The 27618-nt window shown below is 37.7% G+C and overlaps 2 protein-coding genes across 4 annotated transcripts in view; both read left to right on the forward strand.

Annotated features, from left to right (window-relative positions):
* LOC139568453 (protein disulfide-isomerase) overlaps window positions 1-12876 on the forward strand; it is a 40016-nt gene extending 27140 nt beyond the window's left edge. The window contains exons 9-11 of the mRNA XM_071390279.1: window positions 2090-2271; window positions 9286-9375; window positions 10543-12876. Of these exons, the coding sequence (XP_071246380.1) occupies window positions 2090-2271; window positions 9286-9375; window positions 10543-10635 (365 nt within the window). The 3' untranslated portion in view covers window positions 10636-12876. The remainder of the gene's footprint in view (window positions 1-2089; window positions 2272-9285; window positions 9376-10542) is intronic.
* A 1533-nt stretch (window positions 12877-14409) lies between these two features.
* Window positions 14410-27618, forward strand: part of LOC139568454 (caskin-1) — a 143573-nt gene continuing 130364 nt past the window's right edge. For 2 of the 3 annotated variants that reach the window (XM_071390280.1, XM_071390281.1), the window contains exon 1: window positions 14410-15246. In XM_071390280.1, the coding sequence (XP_071246381.1) occupies window positions 15153-15246 (94 nt within the window). In that variant the 5' untranslated portion in view covers window positions 14410-15152. The remainder of the gene's footprint in view (window positions 15247-27618) is intronic. The other variant, XM_071390282.1, reaches the window with a different exon arrangement.

Raw genomic sequence — 27618 nt, forward strand, 5'->3', positions numbered from 1 at the left:
CTCAGTGTTCTATTCTAGGAATAGATAGATAGAATGTGGTGTTCCTCAGGGTTCTATTCTAGGAATAGATAGATAGAATGTGGTGTTCCTCAGGGTTCTATTCTAGGAATAGATAGATAGAATGTGGTGTTCCTCAGGGTTCTATTCTAGGAATAGATAGAATGTGGTGTTCTTCAGGGTTCTATTCTAGGAATAGATAGATAGCATGTGGTGTTCCTCAGTGTTCTATTCTAGGAATAGATAGATAGAATGTGGTGTTCCTCAGGGTTCTATTCTAGGAATAGATAGAATGTGGTGTTCCTCAGGGTTCTTTTCTAGGAATAGATCGATAGAATGTGGTGTTCCTCAGGGTTCTATTCTAGGAATAGATAGATAGAATGTGGTGTTCCTCAGGGTTCTATTCAAGGAAAATATAGAATGTGGTGTTCCTCAGGGTTCTATTCTAGAAATAGATAGAATGTGGTGTTCCTCAGGGTTCTATTCTAGGAATAGATAGAATGTGGTGTTCCTCAAGGTTCTATTTTAGGAATAGATAGATAGAATGTGGTGTTCCTCAGGGTTCTATTCTATGAATAGATATAATGTGGTGTTCCTCTGGGTTCTATTCTATGAATAGATAGAATGTGGTGTTCCTCTGGGTTCTATTCTAGGAATAGATAGAATGTGGTGTTCTTCAGGGTTCTATTCTAGGAATAGATAGAATGTGGTGTTCCTCTGGGTTCTATTCTAGGAATAGATAGAATGTGGTGTTCCTCTGGGTTCTATTCTAGGAATAGATAGAATGTGGTGTTCTTCAGGGTTCTATTCTAGGAATAGATAGATAGAATGTGGTGTTCCTCAGGTTTCTATTCTAGGAATAGATAGAATGTGGTGTTCCTCTGGGTTCTATTCTAGGAATAGATAGATAGAATGTGGTGTTCCTCAGGGTTCTATTCTATGAATAGATAGATAGAATGTGGTGTTCCTCAGGGTTCTATTCTAGGAATAGATAGATAGAATGTGGTGTTCCTCAGGGTTCTATTCTAGGAATAGATAGAATGTGGTGTTCCTCAGGGTTCTTTTCTAGGAATAGATCGATAGAATGTGGTGTTCCTCAGGGTTCTATTCTAGGAATAGATAGATAGAATGTGGTGTTCCTCAGGGTTCTATTCAAGGAAAATATAGAATGTGGTGTTCCTCAGGGTTCTATTCTAGAAATAGATAGAATGTGGTGTTCCTCAGGGTTCTATTCTAGGAATAGATAGAATGTGGTGTTCCTCAAGGTTCTATTTTAGGAATAGATAGATAGAATGTGGTGTTCCTCAGGGTTCTATTCTATGAATAGATATAATGTGGTGTTCCTCTGGGTTCTATTCTATGAATAGATAGAATGTGGTGTTCCTCTGGGTTCTATTCTAGGAATAGATAGAATGTGGTGTTCTTCAGGGTTCTATTCTAGGAATAGATAGAATGTGGTGTTCCTCTGGGTTCTATTCTAGGAATAGATAGAATGTGGTGTTCCTCTGGGTTCTATTCTAGGAATAGATAGAATGTGGTGTTCTTCAGGGTTCTATTCTAGGAATAGATAGATAGAATGTGGTGTTCCTCAGGTTTCTATTCTAGGAATAGATAGAATGTGGTGTTCCTCTGGGTTCTATTCTAGGAATAGATAGATAGAATGTGGTGTTCCTCAGGGTTCTATTCTATGAATAGATAGATAGAATGTGGTGTTCCTCAGGGTTCTATTCTAGGAATAGATAGATAGAATGTGGTGTTCCTCAGGGTTCTATTCTAGGAATAGATAGAATGTGGTGTTCCTCAGGGTTCTTTTCTAGGGACATAGATAGAATGTGGTGTTCCTCAGGGTTCTATTCTAGAACCTATGTTTTTTGTCATGTTTATATACATGTTATCATTCACTGACACACTTAAAACAGCCGGATCACGGTCTGTTTAAACTACAGCCTGCATCCTAATTGTGTGTGTGTGTTTGTGTGTGTGTGTGTGTGTTTGTATTTGTGTGTTTGTGTGTGTGTGTGTGTGTGTTTGTGTTTGTGTGTGTGTGTTTTTGCGTGTTTGTGTGTTTGTGTGTTTGTGTGTTTGTGTGTAGACCTTCCCTACAGTGAAGAGAGTCGTTCTCTGTTCCCGCTGTGGGAGGAGTTAGCCCAGCACTTCCTGGACAGAGAGGAAGTTGTCATCGCTCGCATCGACGCCTCGGCCAATGACTTCAACCTGTCGATGAGAGAACGATACCCCGCCCTCCGCCTGTTCCCCGCGCTGCACGCAGAGAGGGTACACACATTATACACACTATATATACACATTATACACACTATATATACACATTATACACTCACTACCCCGCCCTCCGCCTGTTCCCCGCGCTGCACGCAGAGAGGGTACACACATTATACACACTATATATACACATTATACACATTACATATACACATTACATATACACATTATATATACACATTATATATACACATTATATATACACATTATACACATTATATACACACATTATATACACATTATACACACATTATACACACCCATTATATATACACATTATATATACACATGATATCAAATCAAATCAAATTTATTTATATAGCCCTTCTTACATCAGCTGATATCTCAAAGTGCTGTACAGAAACCCAGCCTAAATCCCCAAACAGCAAGCAATGCAGATGTAGAAGCACGGTGGCTAGGAAAAACTCCCTAGAAAGGCCAAAACCTAGGAAGAAACCTAGAGAGGAACCAGGCTATGAGGGGTGGCTAGGAAAAACTCCCTAGAAAGGCCGGAACCTAGGAAGAAACCTAGAGAGGAACCAGGCTATGAGGGGTGGCCAGTCCTCTATATATAAACATTAAATACACACATTATATATACACATTATATACACACGTTATATACACACACATTATATACACACACATTATATATATACATTATACTCATTATATACACACATTATATACACACATTATACACACATTATATACACACATTATACACACACATTATATATACAAGTTATATATACACATTATACACACACATTATACACACACATTATATATACACATTATATACACACATTATATACACACATTATATACACACATTATACACACATTATACACACACATTATATATACACATTATATATACCCATTATATATACACATTATATATACACATTATATACACACATTATACACACATTATATATACACATTATATACACACATTATACACACACACACATTATACACACACATTATATACACACACATTATATATACACATTATATATACACATTATACACATTATATACACACATTATATACACGCATTATATATACACATTATACACACACATTATATACACACACATTATATATACACATTATACACACACATTATATACACACACATTATATATACACATTATATACACACATTATACACACACACACATTATACACACACATTATATACACACACATTATATATACACATTATATATACACATTATACACATTATATACACACATTATATATACACATTATATACACACATTATACACACACACACATTATACACACACATTATATACACACATTATATACACGCATTATATATACACATTATACACACACATTATATACACACACATTATATATACACATTATACACACACATTATATACACGCATTATACACACATTATACACACACACATTATACGCACACATTATATACACACACATTATATATACACATTATATATACACATTATACACATTATATACACACATTATATACACGCATTATACACACATTATATACACACATTATACACACATACATTATACACACACATTATATACACACACATTGTATACACACAGTATATACACACATTATATATACACACACATTATACAGTTGATGTCGGAAGTTTACTTACACCTTGGCCAAATACATTTAAACTCAGATTTTTCAAAATTCCTGACATTTAATCCTCGTACAAATTCCCTGTTTTAGGTCAGTTAGGATCACCACTTTATTTTAAGAATGTGAAATGTCAGAATAATAGTAGAGGGAATTATTTATTTAAGTTTTTATTTCTTTCATCACATTCCCAGTGGGTCAGAAGTTTACATACGTTCAATTGGTATTTGGTAGCATTGCCTTTAAATTGTTCAAAACAACAGAAATCCCATAATTAAAATTCCTCAAACATACATGTATTTTACACCATTTTAAAGATACACTTGTTGTAAAACCAGCCACAGTGTCCGATTTCAAAAAGGCTTTACGACGAAATCCAAACCAAACGATTATGTTAGGTGAGTGCCTATTCACAGAAAAACACAGCCACAAAGACAGGAGTCACAAAAAGCAGAAATAGAGAAAAAATTAATCACTAACCTTTGATGATCTTCATCAGATGACACTCATAGGACTTCATGTTACACAATACATGTATGTTTTTTTTCGGTAAAGTTCATATTTATATCCAAAAATCTGAGTTTACATTGGCGCGTTATGTTCAGTAGTTATAAAACATCCGGTGATTTTGCAGAGAGCATCAATTTACAGAAATACTCATAATAAACATTGATAAAAGATACAAGTGTTATACATGGAATTTTAGATCCACTTCTCCTTAATGCAACCGCTGTGTCAGATTTCAAAAAAGCTTTACGGAAAAAGCAAACCATGCAATAATCTGAGTCGGCGCTCAGATGACAAATCAACCCAAAGAGATATCCGCCATGTTGGAGTCAACAGAAGTCAGAAATAGCATTATAAATATTAATCAGAATGCACTCCCAGGAATCCCAGTTCCACAATGAATGGTTGTTTTGTTCGATAATGTCCATCATTTATGTCCAAATTCCTCCTTGTTGTTCTAGCGTTCAGTACACTTTCCAAACTCACGACGCGCCTGCAGGTCCAGCGGAAAGTACTGACGAAAAGTCCCAAAAGTTATATTACGGTCCGTAGAAACATTTCAAACGAAGTATAGAATCAATCTTTAGGATGTTTTTAACATAAATCTTCAATAATGTTCCAACCGGAGAATTCCTTTGTCTTTAGAAATGCAATGGAACAGAGCTCGCTCTCACGTGAATGCGCGAGACTGAGCTCATGGCTTTCTGGCAGACCTCTGACTCATTCCCCTCTCATCCCCCCCTCCTTCACGGTAGAAGCATCAAACAAGGTTCTAAAGACTGTTGCCATCTAGTGGAAGGAAGCAATATGACCCCATAGACACTGTGTATTCGATAGGCCAAGAGTTGAAAAACCTCAGATTTCCAACTTCCTGGTTGGATTTCTTCTCAGGTTTTTGCCTGCCATATGAGTTCTGTTATACTCACAGACATCATTCAACCAGTTTTAGAAACTTCAGAGTGTTTCTATCCAAATCTACTAATTATATGCATATTCCCTATGCTGCCCCCTACCCTAGAGAAGTTAACTTGGGTCAAACGTTTTGGGTAGCCTTCCACAAGCTTCCCACAATAAGTTGGGTGAATTTTGTCCCATTCCTCCTGGCCGAGCTGGTGTAACTGAGTCAGGTTTGTAGGCCTCCTTGCTCACACACGCTTTTTCAGTTCTGCCCACACATTTTCTATGGGATTGAGGTCAAGGCTTTGTGATGGCCACACCAATACCTTGACTTTGTTGTCCTTAAGCCATTTTGCCACAACTTTGGAAGTATGCTTGGGGTCATTGTCCATTTGGAAGACCCATTTGCGACCAAGCTTTAACTTCCTGACTGATGTCTTGAGATGTTGCTTCAATATATCCACATAATTTTCCTGCCTCATGATGCCATCTATTTTGTGAAGTGAACCAGTCCCTCCTGCAGCAAAGCACCTCCACAACATGATGCTGTCTCCCCAATGCTTCACGGTTGGGATGGTGTTCTTCGGTCTGCAAGCCGTCCCCTTTTTCCTCCAAACATAACGATGGTCATTATGGCCAAACAGTTCAATTTTTTGTTTCATCAGACCAGAGTACATTTCTCCAAAAAGTACGATCTTTGTACCCATGTGCAGTTGCAAACCGTAGTCTGGCTTTTTTATGGCGGTTTGGAGCAGTAGCTTCTTCCTTGCTGAGCGGCCTTTCAGGTTATGTCGATATAGGACTCGTTTTACTGTGGATATAGATACTTTTGTACCTGTTTCCTCCAGCATCTTCACAAGGTCCTTTACGTCTGAAGGTACCACGTTCATCTGCACAAACAAACAATAGTACCCAAGTATAAACACCATGGCACCACGCAGCCATCATACCGCTCAGGAAGGAGACGCGTTCTGTCTCCTAGAGATGAACGTACTTTGGTGCGAAAAGTGCAAATCAATCCCAGAACAACAGCAAATATAATATATATCTCTCTGGTGCAGTCTACTCTGGTCAGAGGAACCTGAAGGATCTGGTTCAGTTTATAATATAATATATCTGTCTCCAGGTGGTAGCCTACTCTGGTCAGAGGAACCTGAAGGATCTGGTTCAGTTTATAATATAATATATCTCTCTCCAGGTGGTAGCCTACTCTGGTCAGAGGAACCTGAAGGATCTGGTTCAGTTTATAATATAATATATCTCTCTCCAGGTGGTAGCCTACTCTGGTCAGAGGAACCTGAAGGATCTGGTTCAGTTTATAATATAATATATCTCTCTCCAGGTGGTAGTCTACTCTGGTCAGAGGAACCTGAAGGATCTGGTTCAGTTTATAATATAATATATCTCTCTCCAGGTGGTAGCCTACTCTGGTCAGAGGAACCTGAAGGATCTGGTTCAGTTTATAATATAATATATCTCTCTCCAGGTGGTAGTCTACTCTGGTCAGAGGAACCTGAAGGATCTGGTTCAGTTTATAATATAATATATCTCTCTCCAGGTGGTAGCCTACTCTGGTCAGAGGAACCTGAAGGATCTGGTTCAGTTTATAATATAATATATCTCTCTCCAGGTGGTAGTCTACTCTGGTCAGAGGAACCTGAAGGATCTGGTTCAGTTTATAATATAATATATCTCTCTCCAGGTGGTAGCCTACTCTGGTCAGAGGAACCTGAAGGATCTGGTTCAGTTTATAATATAATATATCTCTCTCTAGGTGGTAGCCTACTCTGGTCAGAGGAACCTGAAGGATCTGGTTCAGTTTATAATATAATATATCTCTCTCCAGGTGGTAGTCTACTCTGGTCAGAGGAACCTGAAGGATCTGGTTCAGTTTATAATATAATATATCTCTCTCCAGGTGGTAGCCTACTCTGGTCAGAGGAACCTGAAGGATCTGGTTCAGTTTATAATATAATATATCTCTCTCCAGGTGGTAGCCTACTCTGGTCAGAGGAACCTGAAGGATCTGGTTCAGTTTATAATATAATATATCTCTCTCCAGGTGGTAGTCTACTCTGGTCAGAGGAACCTGAAGGATCTGGTTCAGTTTATAATATAATATATCTCTCTCCAGGTGGTAGCCTACTCTGGTCAGAGGAACCTGAAGGATCTGGTTCAGTTTATAATATAATATATCTCTCTCCAGGTGGCAGTCTACTCTGGTCAGAGGAACCTGAAGGATCTGGTTCAGTTTATAAAATAATATATCTCTCTCCAGGTGGTAGCCTACTCTGGTCAGAGGAACCTGAAGGATCTGGTTCAGTTTATAATATAATATATCTCTCTCCAGGTGGTAGCCTACTCTGGTCAGAGGAACCTGAAGGATCTGGTTCAGTTTATAATATAATATATCTCTCTCCAGGTGGTAGTCTACTCTGGTCAGAGGAACCTGAAGGATCTGGTTCAGTTTATAATATAATATATCTCTCTCCAGGTGGTAGCCTACTCTGGTCAGAGGAACCTGAAGGATCTGGTTCAGTTTATAATATAATATATCTCTCTCCAGGTGGTAGCCTACTCTGGTCAGAGGAACCTGAAGGATCTGGTTCAGTTTATAATATAATATATCGCTCTCCAGGTGGTAGCCTACTCTGGTCAGAGGAACCTGAAGGATCTGGTTCAGTTTATAATATAATATATCTCTCTCCAGGTGGTAGCCTACTCTGGTCAGAGGAACCTGAAGGATCTGATTCAGTTTATAATATAATATATCTCTCTCCAGGTGGCAGCCTACTCTGGTCAGAGGAACCTGAAGGATCTGGTTCAGTTTATAATATAATATATCTCTCTCCAGGTGGTAGCCTACTCTGGTCAGAGGAACCTGAAGGATCTGGTTCAGTTTATAATATAATATATCTCTCTCCAGGTGGTAGTCTACTCTGGTCAGAGGAACCTGAAGGATCTGGTTCAGTTTATAATATAATATATCTCTCTCCAGGTGGTAGCCTACTCTGGTCAGAGGAACCTGAAGGATCTGGTTCAGTTTATAATATAATATATCTCTCTCCAGGTGGTAGCCTACTCTGGTCAGAGGAACCTGAAGGATCTGGTTCAGTTTATAATATAATATATCTCTCTCCAGGTGGTAGCCTACTCTGGTCAGAGGAACCTGAAGGATCTGATTCAGTTTATAATATAATATATCTCTCTCCAGGTGGCAGCCTACTCTGGTCAGAGGAACCTGAAGGATCTGGTTCAGTTTATAATATAATATATCTCTCTCCAGGTGGCAGCCTACTCTGGTCAGAGGAACCTGAAGGATCTGGTTCAGTTTATAATATAATATATCTCTCTCCAGGTGGTAGTCTACTCTGGTCAGAGGAACCTGAAGGATCTGGTTCAGTTTATAATATAATATATCTCTCTCCAGGTGGCATCCTACTCTGGTCAGAGGAACCTGAAGGATCTGGTTCAGTTTATAATATAATATATCTCTCTCCAGGTGGCATCCTACTCTGGTCAGAGGAACCTGAAGGATCTGGTTCAGTTTATAATATAATATATCTCTCTCCAGGTGGTAGTCTACTCTGGTCAGAGGAACCTGAAGGATCTGATTCAGTTTATAATATAATATATCTCTCTCCAGGTGGCAGTCTACTCTGGTCAGAGGAACCTGAAGGATCTGGTTCAGTTTATAATATAATATATCTCTCTCCAGGTGGTAGCCTACTCTGGTCAGAGGAACCTGAAGGATCTGGTTCAGTTTATAATATAATATATCTCTCTCCAGGTGGTAGCCTACTCTGGTCAGAGGAACCTGAAGGATCTGGTTCAGTTTATAATATAATATATCTCTCTCCAGGTGGTAGCCTACTCTGGTCAGAGGAACCTGAAGGATCTGGTTCAGTTTATAATATAATATATCTCTCTCCAGGTGGTAGCCTACTCTGGTCAGAGGAACCTGAAGGATCTGGTTAAGTTTCTGGAGAAAGAGATGGAAAGAGCCAAGATGGACAGGGCCCAGGTATGTCACCTTTAACCCCTGACCTCTCCTCTAACCCCTCACCTCTCACTCGCCCCTAACCTGTAACCTTCATGTGGAGAAAGAGATGGAAAAAGTCACCTTTCCTGACCTCTAACCCCTGATCCCTAACCCCTGACCCCTGACCCCTCTCCTGACCCCTAACCTCTCACCTCTGAGAGGTCTGTCTCTTAAAGAGGACATGTCTCTGTTTTACTGTGTCTCTGTCTCTTAAAGAGGACATGTGTCTGTTTTACTGTGTCTCTGTCTCTTAAAGAGGACATGTCTCTGTTTTACTGTGTCTCTGTCTCTTAAAGAGGACATGTGTCTGTTTTACTGTGTCTCTGTCTGTTAAAGAGGACATGTGTCTGTTTTACTGTGTCTCTGTCTGTTAAAGAGGACATGTGTCTGTTTTACTGTGTCTCTGTCTCTTAAAGAGGACATGTGTCTGTTTTACTGTGTCTCTGTCTCTTAAAGAGGACATGTCTCTGTTTTACTGTGTCTCTGTCTGTTAAAGAGGACATGTGTCTGTTTTACTGTGTCTCTGTCTGTTAAAGAGGACATGTCTCTGTTTTACTGTGTCTCTGTCTCTTAAAGAGGAACTGTCTCTGTTTTACTGTGTCTCTTAAAGAGGACATGTGTCTGTTTTACTGTGTCTCTGTCTGTTAAAGAGGACATGTGTCTGTTTTACTGTGTCTCTGTCTCTTAAAGAGGACATGTCTCTGTTTTACTGTGTCTCTTAAAGAGGACATGTGTCTGTTTTACTGTGTCTCTGTCTCTTAAAGAGGACATGTGTCTGTTTTACTGTGTCTCTGTCTGTTAAAGAGGACATGTGTCTGTTTTACTGTGTCTCTGTCTCTTAAAGAGGACATGTCTCTGTTTTACTGTGTCTCTGTCTCTTAAAGAGGACATGTGTCTGTTTTACTGTGTCTCTGTCTCTTAAAGAGGACATGTGTCTGTTTTACTGTGTCTCTGTCTCTTAAAGAGGACATGTGTCTGTTTTACTGTGTCTCTGTCTGTTAAAGAATACTTGTCTGTTTTTAATACTGTCTATCTCTCTTCCTCCCTCTCTCTCTGTCTCTCTGTCTCTCTCTCTCTCTCTCTGTCTCTGTGTCTCTCTGTCTCTCTCTCTCTCTCTCTCTCTCTCTCTCTCTCTCTCTCTGTCTCTAGGAGGAGGAGGATCGGAGGAAGTACATTGAGGCTCAGAAAGCTATTGAGGCCAAGGAAGCAAAAGAAGCCAAAGAGTCTAAACAGGAACTGTAGTGTGTTTACCTGTAGTATAAAACCTGTAGTTATAGTAGCTGTAACCTAGTAGTATAAAACCTGTAGTTATAGTAGCTGTAACCTAGTAGTATATAACCTGTAGTTATAGTAGCTGTAACCTAGTAGTATAAAACCTGTAGTTATAGTAGCTGTAACCTAGTAGTATATAACCTGTAGTTATAGTAGCTGTAACCTAGTAGTATAAAACCTGTAGTTATTGTAGCTGTAACCTAGTAGTATATAACCTGTAGTTATAGTAGCTGTAACCTAGTAGTATATAACCTGTAGTTATAGTAGCTGTAACCTAGTAGTATATAACCTGTAGTTATAGTAGCTGTAACCTAGTAGTATAAAACCTGTAGTTATAGTAGCTGTAACCTAGTAGTATAAAACCTGTAGTTATAGTAGCTGTAACCTAGTAGTATATAACCTGTAGTTATAGTAGCTGTAACCTAGTAGTATAAAACCTGTAGTTATAGTAGCTGTAACCTAGTAGTATTATAACCTGTAGTTATAGTAGCTGTAACCTAGTAGTATATAACCTGTAGTTATTGTAGCTGTAACCTAGTAGTATATAACCTGTAGTTATAGTAGCTGTAACCTAGTAGTATAAAACCTGTAGTTATAGTAGCTGTAACGTAGTAGTATATAACCTGTAGTTATAGTAGCTGTAACCTAGTAGTATAAAACCTGTAGTTATAGTAGCTGTAACCTAGTAGTATAAAACCTGTAGTTATAGTAGCTGTAACCTAGTAGTATATAACCTGTAGTTATAGTAGCTGTAACCTAGTAGTATAAAACCTGTAGTTATAGTAGCTGTAACCTAGTAGTATATAACCTGTAGTTATAGTAGCTGTAACCTAGTAGTATATAACCTGTAGTTATAGTAGCTGTAACCTAGTAGTATATAACCTGTAGTTATAGTAGCTGTAACCTAGTAGTATAAAACCTGTAGTTATAGTAGCTGTAACGTAGTAGTATATAACCTGTAGTTATAGTAGCTGTAACCTAGTAGTATATAACCTGTAGTTATAGTAGCTGTAACCTAGTAGTATAAAACCTGTAGTTATAGTAGCTGTAACCTAGTAGTATAAAACCTGTAGTTATAGTAGCTGTAACCTAGTAGTATAAAACCTGTAGTTATAGTAGCTGTAACCTAGTAGTATAAAACCTGTAGTTATAGTAGCTGTAACCTAGTAGTATAAAACCTGTAGTTATAGTAGCTGTAACCTAGTAGTATAAAACCTGTAGTTATAGTAGCTGTAACCTAGTAGTATAAAACCTGTAGTTATAGTAGCTGTAACCTAGTAGTATAAAACCTGTAGTTATAGTAGCTGTAACCTAGTAGTATAAAACCTGTAGTTATAGTAGCTGTAACCTAGTAGTATATAACCTGTAGTTATAGTAGCTGTAACCTAGTAGTATAAAACCTGTAGTTATAGTAGCTGTAACCTAGTAGTATAAAACCTGTAGTTATAGTAGCTGTAACCTAGTAGTATAAAACCTGTAGTTATAGTAGCTGTAACCTAGTAGTATATAACCTGTAGTTATAGTAGCTGTAACCTAGTAGTATATAACCTGTAGTTATAGTAGCTGTAACCTAGTAGTATATAACCTGTAGTTATAGTAGCTGTAACCTAGTAGTATAAAACCTGTAGTTATAGTAGCTGTAACCTAGTAGTATAAAACCTGTAGTTATAGTAGCTGTAACCTAGTTGTATAAAACCTGTAGTTATAGTAGCTGTAACCTAGTAGTATTATAACCTGTAGTTATAGTAGCTGTAACCTAGTAGTATATAACCTGTAGTTATTGTAGCTGTAACCTAGTAGTATATAACCTGTAGTTATAGTAGCTGTAACCTAGTAGTATAAAACCTGTAGTTATAGTAGCTGTAACCTAGTAGTATAAAACCTGTAGTTATAGTAGCTGTAACCTAGTAGTATAAAACCTGTAGTTATAGTAGCTGTAACCTAGTAGTATAAAACCTGTAGTTATAGTAGCTGTAACCTAGTAGTATAAAACCTGTAGTTAAAGTAGCTGTAACCTAGTAGTATAAAACCTGTAGTTATAGTAGCTGTAACCTAGTAGTATAAAACCTGTAGTTATAGTAGCTGTAACCTAGTAGTATAAAACCTGTAGTTATAGTAGCTGTAACCTAGTAGTATAAAACCTGTAGTTATAGTAGCTGTAACCTAGTAGTATAAAACCTGTAGTTATAGTAGCTGTAACCTAGTAGTATAAAACCTAGTAGCTTACGAGTAGTAGCTGTAACCTAGTAGTACAGTATAACCTGTAGTTATAGTATAGCTGTAACCTAGTAGTATATAACCTGTAGTTATAGTAGCTGTAACCTAGTAGTATAAAACCTGTAGTTATAGTAGCTGTAACCTAGTAGTATATAACCTGTAGTTATAGTAGCTGTAACCTAGTAGTATATAACCTGTAGTTATAGTAGCTGTAACCTAGTAGTATATAACCTGTAGTTATAGTAGCTGTAACCTAGTAGTATATAACCTGTAGTTATAGTAGCTGTAGCCTAGTAGTATAAAACCTGTAGTTATAGTAGCTGTAACCTAGTAGTATATAACCTGTAGTTATAGTAGCTGTAACCTAGTAGTATAAAACCTGTAGTTATAGTAGCTGTAACCTAGTAGTATAAAACCTGTAGTTATAGTAGCTGTAACCTAGTAGTATATAACCTGTAGTTATAGTAGCTGTAACCTAGTAGTATAAAACCTGTAGTTATAGTAGCTGTAACCTAGTAGTATTATAACCTGTAGTTATAGTAGCTGTAACCTAGTAGTATAAAACCTGTAGTTATAGTAGCTGTAACCTAGTAGTATAAAACCTGTAGTTATAGTAGCTGTAACCTAGTAGTATAAAACCTGTAGTTATAGTAGCTGTAACCTAGTAGTATATAACCTGTAGTTATAGTAGCTGTAACCTAGTAGTATATAACCTGTAGTTATAGTAGCTGTAACCTAGTAGTATAAAACCTGTAGTTATAATAGCTGTAACCTAGTAGTATATAACCTGTAGTTATAGTAGCTGTAACCTAGTAGTATATAACCTGTAGTTATAGTAGCTGTAACCTAGTAGTATAAAACCTGTAGTTATAGTAGCTGTAACCTAGTAGTATTATAACCTGTAGTTATAGTAGCTGTAACCTAGTAGTATAAAACCTGTAGTTATAGTAGCTGTAACCTAGTAGTATATAACCTGTAGTTATAGTAGCTGTAACCTAGTAGTATAAAACCTGTAGTTATAGTAGCTGTAACCTAGTTGTTGTGTGTAGCTATTGAAACCTTTTTTTTAACCATGATTCTTAGTTCTCTGTTGTTTTTAAACCAATCAGGACCATGTATCCCCGTGCTGAGCAACAGTCTATATTATATATTATTTGTTGTTTGTAGAATTGATTATTGATCAGATCAAATAAAGTCTTCCATTTTCATCTTTGACCTGTTTTGTCATGATTCTGTTTCAGCTGAAGAGAGACAGGTCTAAATTTACTGTCCCCTTTTATTCTCCTCACACACACACACACACACACACACACACACACACACACACACACACACACACACACACACACACACACACACACACACACACACACACACACACACACACACACACACACACACACACACACACACACACACACACACACACACACACACGCACACACGCGCACACTCGCACACTCACACTCTCTCTGTCTCTCTCTCCTCTCTCTCTCTCTCTCTCTCTCCTCTGTCTCTGTCTCTCTGAACCACTCTGCCTGACACACATAGCCTACTCAGAGAGATATGATGCTGTTCTGTCCCGTAGTAGCTTGCGCGATCCCGGTGCCTGCACGCGGCCGAGCCTTTTAACGTCGCAATCTCAGTCGACCCCTCTCGCGACTGGTGGAAACTGGCAAAGGACTCGGACACACGCATGCACGCGCTCTGGTCGTTTCCACCACATCAGCCCGGGGATTACAACTGGCGTGGCGCGTGCACAGCTGGCCCGTGTTGTTTATGTAATAGCCGTGGTGCGAACTGATGGTAACATTAAAATATCACCGTTTGTTTCGTTCTGATGATGGAGCAGCTGGTGCTTTGATTACAACGGAATTTAACGGCGGGAACTGGGAGGAGTGTAGCTCGAGCTCTCCCGTCACATGCACGTAAAGCACGCACACAGCTCCGTGAAAATCAGCACACCGGAAAATCTGTTTGGAATACCGTGCGTCTCGCGCTCTTAACCTCTACCAGGGAGAGGCCGTCCCGCGCGGACAGAGGGCAGGCCGGAGAGAGAGAGACAGAGAGGAGGAGGAGGGTCGGTATAACGGGCATCGGTTCGTCTGTCGGTCTGATGCATTCAGACAGCGGGGAGCTGTTCTCTACTGTAGCCGCATCGGAGCCACCCAACCCCTATACATCTGCTGCTGTGGCCCGCTGACTGCCTGGACGATGAACGGGAGGGATTAACGACGAGGGAGAGGGAAGAGGAGAGGGATAGAGAGAGGATGGGTAAGGACCAGGACCTGCTCCAGGCGGTGAAGACCGAGGATCTTCTGACGGCGCAGCGACTTCTCCAGCGACCCAGGCCCGGGAAAACCAGTCAGTAGCCCCTTGCTCTCTCTATCCCACACACTGGACACACACACTGGCATGCACACAAACACAAATCCGATGTGATGTCGATAAACACGCGCTTGCACATGTGTGGAAAGAGAGAGACGATGAGGAAGATGAGGAGGATAATGAGAGATTTGATGATGATAATGAGGAAGATTAGGAAGATGAGGGAATTGATGATTGTGATGAGGGAGATGAGGGAATTGATGATGGAGTTGAGGGAATTGATGATGAGGAAGATGAGGGAATTGATGATGATGAGGAAGATGAGGGAATTGATGATGGTGATGAGGGAGATGAGGGAATTGATGATGATGATGAGGGAGTTGAGGGAATTGATGATGAGGAAGATGAGGGAATTGATGATGATGAGAAAGATGAGGGAATTGATGATGGTGATGAGGGAATTGATGATGATGATGAGGGAGTTGAGGGAATTGATGATGATGATGAGGGAGATGAGGGAATTGATGATGAGGAAGATGAGGGAGATGAGGGAATTGATGATGATGATGAGGAAGATGAGGGAATTGATGATGAGGAAGATGAGGGAATTGATGATGATGATGATGATGATGAGGGAGATGAGGGAATTGATGATTTACATTTACATTTAAGTCATTTAGCAGACGCTCTTATCCAGAGCGACTTACAAATTGGAAAGTTCATACATATTCATCCTGGTCCCCCCGTGGGGAATGAACCCACAACCCTGGCGTTGCAAGCGCCATGCTCTACCAACTGAGCCACACGGGACCACGATGATGAGGGAGATGAGGGAATTGATGATGATGATGAGGGAGATGAGGGAATTGATGATGAGGAAGATGAGGGAATTGATGATGAGGATGATGATGAGGGAGATGAGGGAATTGATGATGATGATGAGGAAGATCAGGGAATTGATGATGAGGAAGATGAGGGAATTGATGATGATGATGATGATGATGAGGGAGATGAGGGAATTGATGATGAGGGAGATGAGGGAATTGATGATGATGAGGAAGATGATGATGAGGAAGATGAGGAGGATGATGAGGATGATGATGATGAGGATGATGATGATGATGAGGAAGATGAGGAGGATGATGAGGATGATGATGAGGGAGATCAAATCAAATCAAATTGTATTTGTCACAGGCGCCGAATACAACAGGTGTAGTAGACCTTACAGTGAAATGCTGAATACAACAGGTATAGTAGACCTTACAGTGAAATGCTGAATACAACAGGTGTAGTAGACCTCACAGTGAAATGCTGAATACAACAGGTGTAGTAGACCTCACAGTGAAATGCTGAATACAACAGGTGTAGTAGACCTCACAGTGAAATGCTGAATACAACAGGTGTAGTAGACCTTACAGTGAAATGCTGAATACAACAGGTGTAGTAGACCTCACAGTGAAATGCTGAATACAACAGGTGTAGTAGACCTCACAGTGAAATGCTGAATACAACAGGTGTAGTAGACCTCACAGTGAAATGCTGAATACAACAGGTGTAGTAGACCTCACAGTGAAATGCTGAATACAACAGGTGTAGTAGACCTCACAGTGAAATGCTGAATACAACAGGTGTAGTAGACCTCACAGTGAAATGCTGAATACAACAGGTGTAGTAGACCTTACAGTGAAATGCTGAATACAACAGGTGTAGTAGACCTCACAGTGAAATGCTGAATACAACAGGTGTAGTAGACCTCACAGTGAAATGCTGAATACAACAGGTGTAGTAGACCTCACAGTGAAATGCTGAATACAACAGGTGTAGTAGACCTCACAGTGAAATGCTGAATACAACAGGTGTAGTAGACCTCACAGTGAAATGCTGAATACAACAGGTGTAGTAGACCTCACAGTGAAATGCTGAATACAACAGGTGTAGTAGACCTTACAGTGAAATGCTGAATACAACAGGTGTAGTAGACCTCACAGTGAAATGCTGAATACAACAGGTGTAGTAGACCTCACAGGGAAATGCTGAATACAACAGGTGTAGTAGACCTCACAGTGAAATGCTGAATAGAACAGGTGTAGTAGACCTCACAGTGAAATGCTGAATACAACAGGTGTAGTAGACCTCACAGTGAAATGCTGAATACAACAGGTGTAGTAGACCTCACAGTGAAATGCTGAATACAACAGGTGTAGTAGACCTCACAGTGAAATGCTGAATACAACAGGTGTAGTAGACCTCACAGTGAAATGCTGAATACAACAGGTGTAGTAGACCTCACAGTGAAATGCTGAATACAACAGGTGTAGTAGACCTCACAGTGAAATGCTGAATACAACAGGTGTAGTAGACCTCACAGTGAAATGCTGAATACAACAGGTGTAGTAGACCTGACAGTGAAATGCTGAATACAACAGGTGTAGTAGACCTCACAGTGAAATGCTGAATACAACAGGTGTAGTAGACTTCACAGTGAAATGCTGAATACAACAGGTGTAGTAGACCTCACAGTGAAATGCTGAATACAACAGGTGTAGTAGACCTTACTGTGAAATGCTGAATACAACAGGTGTAGTAGACCTCACAATGAAATGCTGAATACAACAGGTGTAGTAGACCTCACAGTGAAATGCTGAATACAACAGGTGTAGTAGACCTCACAGTGAAATGCTGAATACAACAGGTGTAGTAGACCTCACAGTGAAATGCTGAATACAACAGGTGTAGTAGACCTCACAGTGAAATGCTGAATACAACAGGTGTAGTAGACCTCACAGTGAAATGCTGAATACAACAGGTGTAGTAGACCTCACAGTGAAATGCTTACTTACAAGCCCTTAATTAACCAACAATGCAGTTTTAAGAAAATACCCCCCCCCCAAAAAAAGCAACGGATAGGAATAACAAATAATTTAAGAGCAGCAGTAAATACCAATAGCGGGGCTGTATACAGGGTGTTACGGTACAGAGTCAATGTGGAGGCTATATACAGGGGGTACCGGTACAGAGTCAATGTGGAGGCTATATACAGGGTATTACGGTACAGAGTCAATGTGGAGGCTATATACAGGGGGTACCGGTATAGAGTCAGTGTGGAGGCTATATACAGGGGGTACCGGTACAGAGTCAATGTGGAGGCTATATACAGGGGGTACCGGTACAGAGTCAATGTGGAGGCTATATACAGGGTATTACGGTACAGAGTCAATGTGGAGGCTATATACAGGGGGTACCGGTACAGAGTCAATGTGGAGGCTATATACAGGGGGTACCGGTACAGAGTCAATGTGGAGGCTATATACAGGGTATTACGGTACAGAGTCAATGTGGAGGCTATATACAGGGGGTACCGGTACAGAGTCAATGTGGAGGCTATATACAGGGGGTACCGGTACAGAGTCAATGTGGAGGCTATATACAGGGGGTACCGGTACAGAGTCAATGTGGAGGCTATATACAGGGGGTACTGATACAGAGTCAATGTGGAGGCTATATACAGGGGGTACTGGTACAGAGTCAATGTGGAGGCTATATACAGGGGGTACCGGTACAGAGTCAATGTGGAGGCTGTATACAGGGGGTACCGGTATAGAGTCAATGTGGAGGCTATATACAGGGGGTACCGGTACAGAGTCAATGTGGAGGCTATATACAGGGTGTTACGGTACAGAGTCAATGTGGAGGCTATATACAGGGTGTTACGGTACAGAGTCAATGTGGAGGCTATATACAGGGGGTACCGGTACAGAGTCAATGTGGAGGCTATATACAGGGTGTTACGGTACAGAGTCAATGTGGAGGCTATATACAGGGTGTTACGGTACAGAGTCAATGTGGAGGCTATATACAGGGTGTTACGGTACAGAGTCAATGTGGAGGCTATATACAGGGGGTACCGGTATAGAGTCAATGTGGAGGCTATATACAGGGTATTACGGTACAGAGTCAATGTGGAGGCTATATACAGGGTGTTACGGTACAGAGTCAATATGGAGGCTATATACAGGGGGTACCGGTATAGAGTCAATGTGGAGGTTATATACAGGGGTACCAGTACAGAGTCAATGTGGAGGCTATATACAGGGGGTACCGGTACAGAGTCAATGTGGAGGTTATATACAGGGGGTACCGGTACAGAGTCAATGTGGAGGCTATATACAGGGGGTACCAGTACAGAGTCAATGTGGAGGCTATATACAGGGGGTACCGGTACAGAGTCAATGTGGAGGCTATATACAGGGGGTACCGGTACAGAGTCAATGTGGAGGCTATATACAGGGGGTACCGGTACAGAGTCAATGTGGAGACTATATACAGGGGGTACCGGTACAGAGTCAATGTGGAGGCTATATACAGGGGGTACCAGTACAGAGTCAATGTGGAGGCTATATACAGGGGGTACCGGTACAGAGTCAATGTGGAGGCTATATACAGGGGGTACCGGTACAGAGTCAATGTGGAGGCTATATACAGGAGTTACCTGTTATGATGATGAGGGAGATGATTAGGGAGATGACGATGATGATGATGATGAGGGAGATGATGATGATGAGGATGATGATGAGGGAGATGATGATGATGAGGATGATGAGGATGATGATGATGAGGATGATGAGGGAGATGATGATGAGGATGATGATGATGATGATGAGGATGATGATGAGGGAGATGATGAGGATGATGATGATGATGATGAGGGAGATGATGATGATGATGAGGATGATGATGATGGGGATGATGATGATGAGGATGATGATGATGATCATAGACTTGGTGCTTATAGACTAATATAGACCTAATGCTGTTATAGACCTGATACTGTTATAGACCTAATGTTGTTATAGACCTAATGCTGTTATAGACCTAATGCTGTTATAGACCTAATACTGTTATAGACCTAATGCTGTTATAGACCTAATGCTGTTATAGACCTAATGCTGTTATAGACCTGATACTGTTATAGACCTAATACTGTTATAGACCTGATACTGTTATAGACCTAATATAGACCTAATGCTGTTATAGACCTAATGCTGTTATAGACCTGATACTGTTATAGACCTAATATAGACCTAATACTGTTATAGACCTAATGCTGTTATAGACCTAATACTGTTATAGACCTAATATAGACCTAATGCTGTTATAGACCTAATACTGTTATAGACCTAATGCTGTTATAGACCTAATACTGTTATAGACCTAATGCTGTTATAGACCTAATGCTGTTATAGACCTGATACTGTTATAGACCTAATACTGTTATAGACCTAATGCTGTTATAGACCTAATACTGTTATAGACCTAATGCTGTTATAGACCTGATACTGTTATAGACCTAATATAGACCTAATACTGTTATAGACCTAATACTGTTATAGACCTAATGCTGTTATAGACCTGATACTGTTATAGACCTAATATAGACCTAATACTGTTATAGACCTAATACTGTTATAGACCTAATGCTGTTATAGACCTAATGCTGTTATAGACCTAATACTGTTATAGACCTAATACTGTTATAAACCTAATACTGTTATAGACCTAATACTGTTATACACCTAATATAGACCTAATACTGTTATAGACCTAATGCTGTTATAGACCTAATACTGTTATAGACCTAATATAGACCTAATACTGTTATAGACCTAATACTGTTATAAACCTGATACTGTTATAGACCTAATACTGTTATAGACCTAATACTGTTATAGACCTAATATAGACCTAATACTGTTATAGACCTAATACTGTTATAAACCTGATACTGTTATAGACCTAATACTGTTATAGACCTAATACTGTTATAGACCTAATACTGTTATAGACCTAATATAGACCTAATACTGTTATAGACCTAATACTGTTATTGACCTGATACTGTTATAGACCTAATGCTGTTATAGACCTAATACTGTTATAGACCTAATACTGTTATAGACCTAATGCTGTTATAGACCTAATACTGTTATAAACCTAATACTGTTATAGACCTAATACTGTTATAGACCTAATGCTGTTATAGACCTAATGCTGTTATAGACCTAATATAGACCTAATACTGTTATAGACCTAATACTGTTATAGACCTAATGCTGTTATAGACCTAATGCTGTTATAGACCTAATGCTGTTATAGACCTAATACTGTTATAGACCCAATATAGACCTAATACTGTTATAGACCTAATGCTGTTATAGACCTAATACTGTTATAGACCTAATACTGTTATAGACCTAATACTGTTATAGACCTAATACTGTTATAGACCTAATATAGACCTAATACTGTTATAGACCTAATACTGTTCTAGACCTAATGTTGTTATAGACCTAATACTGTGATAGACCTAATGCTGTTATAGACCTAATATAGACCTAATACTGTTATAGACCTAATACTGTTATAGACCTAATATAGACCTAATACTGTTATAGACCTAATACTGTTATAGACGTAATGCTGTTATAGACCTAATATAGACCTAATACTGTTATAGACCTAATACTGTTCTAGACCTAATGCTGTTATAGACCTAATACTGTTATAGACCTAATGCTGTTATAGACCTAATATTGTTATAGACCTAATGCTGTTATAGACCTAATACTGTTATAGACCTAATACTGTTATAGACCTAATGCTGTTATAGACCTAATGCTGTTATAGACCTAATACTGTTATAGACCTAATACTGTTATAGACCTAATGCTGTTATAGACCTAATACTGTTATAGACCTGATACTGTTATAGACCTAATACTGTTATAGACCTAATGCTGTTATAGACCTAATGCTGTTATAGACCTAATACTGTTATAGACCTGATACTGTTATAGACCTAATACTGTTATAGACCTAATACTGTTATAGACCTAATGCTGTTATAGACCTAATACTGTGATAGACCTAATGCTGTTATAGACCTAATACTGTTATAGACCTAATACTGTTATAGACCTAATACTGTTATAGACCTAATATAGACCTAATACTGTTATAGACCTAATATAGACCTAATACTGTTATAGACCTAATATAGACCTAATACTGTTATAGACCTAATATAGACCTAATACTGTTATAGACCTAATATAGACCTAATACTGTTATAGACCTAATATAGACCTAATACTGTTATAGACCTAATGCTGTTATAGACCTAATACTGTTATAGACCTAATGCTGTTATAAACCTAATACTGTTATAGACCTAATACTGTTATAGACCTAATACTGTTATAGACCTAATACTGTTATAGACCTAATGCTGTTATAGACCTAATATAGACCTAATACTGTTATAGACCTAATACTGTTATAGACCTAATACTGTTATAGACCTAATACTGTTATAGACCTAATGCTGTTATAGACCTAATGCTGTTATAGACCTAATACTGTTATAGACCTAACCTAATACTGTTATAGACCTAATACTGTTATAGACCTAATACTGTTATAGACCTAATACTGTTATAAACCTAATACTGTTATAGACCTAATACTGTTATAGACCTAATGCTGTTATAGACCTAATGCTGTTATAGACCTAATGCTGTTATAGACCTAATACTGTTATAGACCTAATACTGTTATAGACCTAATACTGTTATAGACCTAATACTGTTATAGACCTAATACTGTTATAGACCTAATGCTGTTATAGACCTAATGCTGTTATAGACCTAATATAGACCTAATACTGTTATAGACCTAATACTGTTATAGACCTAATACTGTTATAGACCTAATACTGTTATAGACCTAATGCTGTTATAGACCTAATGCTGTTATAGACCTAATATAGACCTAATGCTGTTATAGACCTAATACTGTTATAGACCTAATACTGTTATAGACCTAATACTGTTATAGACCTAATGCTGTTATAGACCTAATACTGTTATATACCTAATACTGTTATAGACCTAATGCTGTTATAGACCTAATGCTGTTATAGACCTAATACTGTTATATACCTAATACTGTTATAGACCTAATACTGTTATAGACCTAATACTGTTATAGACCTAATACTGTTATAGACCTAATGCTGTTATAGACCTAATACTGTTATAAACCTAATTCTGTTATAGACCTAATGCTGTTATAGACCTAATACTGTTATAGACCTAATGTTGTTATAGACCTAATACTGTTATAGACCTAATACTGTTATAGACCTAATATAGACCTAATACTGTTATAGACCTAATACTGTTATAGACCTAATACTGTTATAGACCTAATATAGACCTAATGCTGTTATAGACCTAATATAGACCTAATACTGTTATAGACCTAATATAGACCTAATACTGTTATAGACCTAATACTGTTATAGAACTAATACTGTTATAGACCTAATAAAGACCTAATGCTGTTATAGACCTAATGCTGTTATAGACCTAATACTGTTATAGACCGAATATAGACCTAATGCTGTTATAGACCTAATACTGTTATAGACCTAATGCTGTTATAGACCTAATGCTGTTATAGACCTAATGCTGTTATAGACCTAATACTGTTATAGACCTAATATAGACCTAATGCTGTTATAGACCTAATATAGACCTAATGCTGTTATAGACCTAATACTGTTATAGACCTAATATAGACCTAATGCTGTTATAGACCTAATACTGTTATAGACCTAATGCTGTTATAGACCTAATATAGACCTAATGCTGTTATAGACCTAATGCTGTTATAGACCTAATGTTGTTATAGACCTAATACTGTTATAGACCTAATGCTGTTATAGACCTGATACTGTTATAGACCTAATGCTGTTATAGACCTAATACTGTTATAGACCTAATGTTGTTATAGACCTAATACTGTTATAGACCTAATATAGACCTAATGCTGTTATAGACCTAATATAGACCTAATGCTGTTATAGACCTAATACTGTTATAGACCTAATACTGTTATAGACCTAATGTTGTTATAGACCTAATACTGTTATAGACCTAATACTGTTATAGACCTACTGCTGTTATAGACCTAATCTGTTATAGACCTAATATAGACCTAATGCTGTTATAGACCTAATGCTGTTATAGACCTGATACTGTTATAGACCTAATACTGTTATAGACCTAATGTTGTTATAGACCTAATACTGTTATAGACCTAATGTTGTTATAGACCTAATACTGTTATAGACCTAATACTGTTATAGACCTACTGCTGTTATAGACCTAATCTGTTATAGACCTAATATAGACCTAATGCTGTTATAGACCTAATACTGTTATAGACCTAATATAGACCTAATACTGTTATAGACCTAATATAGACCTAATACTGTTATAGACCTAATATAGACCTAATGCTGTTATAGATCTAATACTGTTATAGACCTAATGCTGTTATAGACCTAATGCTGTTATAGACCTAATATAGACCTAATGCTGTTATAGACCTAATATAGACCTAATGCTGTTATAGACCTAATACTGTTATAGACCTAATACTGTTATAGACCTAATACTGTTATAGACCTAATGCTGTTATAGACCTAATACTGTTATAGACCTAATACTGTTATAGACCTAATGCTGTTCTAGACCTAATACTGTTATAGACCTAATGCTGTTATAGACCTAATGCTGTTATAGACCTAATACTGTTATATACCTAATACTGTTATAGACCTAATACTGTTATAGACCTAATACTGTTATAGACCTAATGCTGTTATAGACCTAATACTGTTATAGACCTAATGCTGTTCTAGACCTAATACTGTTATAGACCTAATGCTGTTATAGACCTAATGCTGTTATAGACCTAATGCTGTTATAGACCTAATACTGTTATATACCTAATACTGTTATAGACCTAATGCTGTTATAGACCTAATGCTGTTATAGACCTAATACTGTTATAGACCTAATACTGTTATAGACCTAATACTGTTATAGACCTAATATAGACCTAATGCTGTTATAGACCTAATACTGTTATAGACCTAATACTGTTATAGACCTAATACTGTTATAGACCTAATGCTGTTATAGACCTAATACTGTTATATACCTAATACTGTTATAGACCTAATGCTGTTATAGACCTAATGCTGTTATAGACCTAATACTGTTATATACCTAATACTGTTATAGACCTAATACTGTTATAGACCTAATACTGTTATAGACCTAATACTGTTATAGACCTAATGCTGTTATAGACCTAATACTGTTATAAACCTAATTCTGTTATAGACCTAATGCTGTTATAGACCTAATACTGTTATAGACCTAATGTTGTTATAGACCTAATACTGTTATAGACCTAATACTGTTATAGACCTAATATAGACCTAATACTGTTATAGACCTAATACTGTTATAGACCTAATACTGTTATAGACCTAATATAGACCTAATGCTGTTATAGACCTAATATAGACCTAATACTGTTATAGACCTAATATAGACCTAATACTGTTATAGACCTAATACTGTTATAGAACTAATACTGTTATAGACCTAATAAAGACCTAATGCTGTTATAGACCTAATGCTGTTATAGACCTAATACTGTTATAGACCGAATATAGACCTAATGCTGTTATAGACCTAATACTGTTATAGACCTAATGCTGTTATAGACCTAATGCTGTTATAGACCTAATGCTGTTATAGACCTAATACTGTTATAGACCTAATATAGACCTAATGCTGTTATAGACCTAATATAGACCTAATGCTGTTATAGACCTAATACTGTTATAGACCTAATATAGACCTAATGCTGTTATAGACCTAATACTGTTATAGACCTAATGCTGTTATAGACCTAATATAGACCTAATGCTGTTATAGACCTAATGCTGTTATAGACCTAATGTTGTTATAGACCTAATACTGTTATAGACCTAATGCTGTTATAGACCTGATACTGTTATAGACCTAATGCTGTTATAGACCTAATACTGTTATAGACCTAATGTTGTTATAGACCTAATACTGTTATAGACCTAATATAGACCTAATGCTGTTATAGACCTAATATAGACCTAATGCTGTTATAGACCTAATACTGTTATAGACCTAATACTGTTATAGACCTAATGTTGTTATAGACCTAATACTGTTATAGACCTAATACTGTTATAGACCTACTGCTGTTATAGACCTAATCTGTTATAGACCTAATATAGACCTAATGCTGTTATAGACCTAATGCTGTTATAGACCTGATACTGTTATAGACCTAATACTGTTATAGACCTAATGTTGTTATAGACCTAATACTGTTATAGACCTAATGTTGTTATAGACCTAATACTGTTATAGACCTAATACTGTTATAGACCTACTGCTGTTATAGACCTAATCTGTTATAGACCTAATATAGACCTAATGCTGTTATAGACCTAATACTGTTATAGACCTAATATAGACCTAATACTGTTATAGACCTAATATAGACCTAATACTGTTATAGACCTAATATAGACCTAATGCTGTTATAGATCTAATACTGTTATAGACCTAATGCTGTTATAGACCTAATGCTGTTATAGACCTAATATAGACCTAATGCTGTTATAGACCTAATATAGACCTAATGCTGTTATAGACCTAATACTGTTATAGACCTAATACTGTTATAGACCTAATACTGTTATAGACCTAATGCTGTTATAGACCTAATACTGTTATAGACCTAATACTGTTATAGACCTAATGCTGTTCTAGACCTAATACTGTTATAGACCTAATGCTGTTATAGACCTAATGCTGTTATAGACCTAATACTGTTATATACCTAATACTGTTATAGACCTAATACTGTTATAGACCTAATACTGTTATAGACCTAATGCTGTTATAGACCTAATACTGTTATAGACCTAATGCTGTTCTAGACCTAATACTGTTATAGACCTAATGCTGTTATAGACCTAATGCTGTTATAGACCTAATGCTGTTATAGACCTAATACTGTTATATACCTAATACTGTTATAGACCTAATACTGTTATATACCTAATACTGTTATAGACCTAATACTGTTATAGACCTAATGTTGTTATAGACCTAATACTGTTATAGACCTAATGCTGTTATAGACCTAATACTGTTATATACCTAATACTGTTATAGACCTAATGCTGTTATAGACCTAATATTGTTATAGACCTAATACTGTTATAGACCTAATGCTGTTATAGACCTAATGCTGTTATAGACCTAATACTGTTATAAACCTAATACTGTTATAGACCTAATGCTGTTATAGACCTAATACTGTTATATACCTAATACTGTTATAGACCTAATGCTGTTATAGACCTAATATTGTTATAGACCTAATACTGTTATAGACCTAATGCTGTTATAGACCTAATACTGTTATAGACCTAATGCT

The sequence above is a fragment of the Salvelinus alpinus genome, chromosome 2 (genome assembly GCF_045679555.1).
Source record: "Salvelinus alpinus chromosome 2, SLU_Salpinus.1, whole genome shotgun sequence".
NCBI classification, from domain to species: domain Eukaryota; kingdom Metazoa; phylum Chordata; class Actinopteri; order Salmoniformes; family Salmonidae; genus Salvelinus; species Salvelinus alpinus.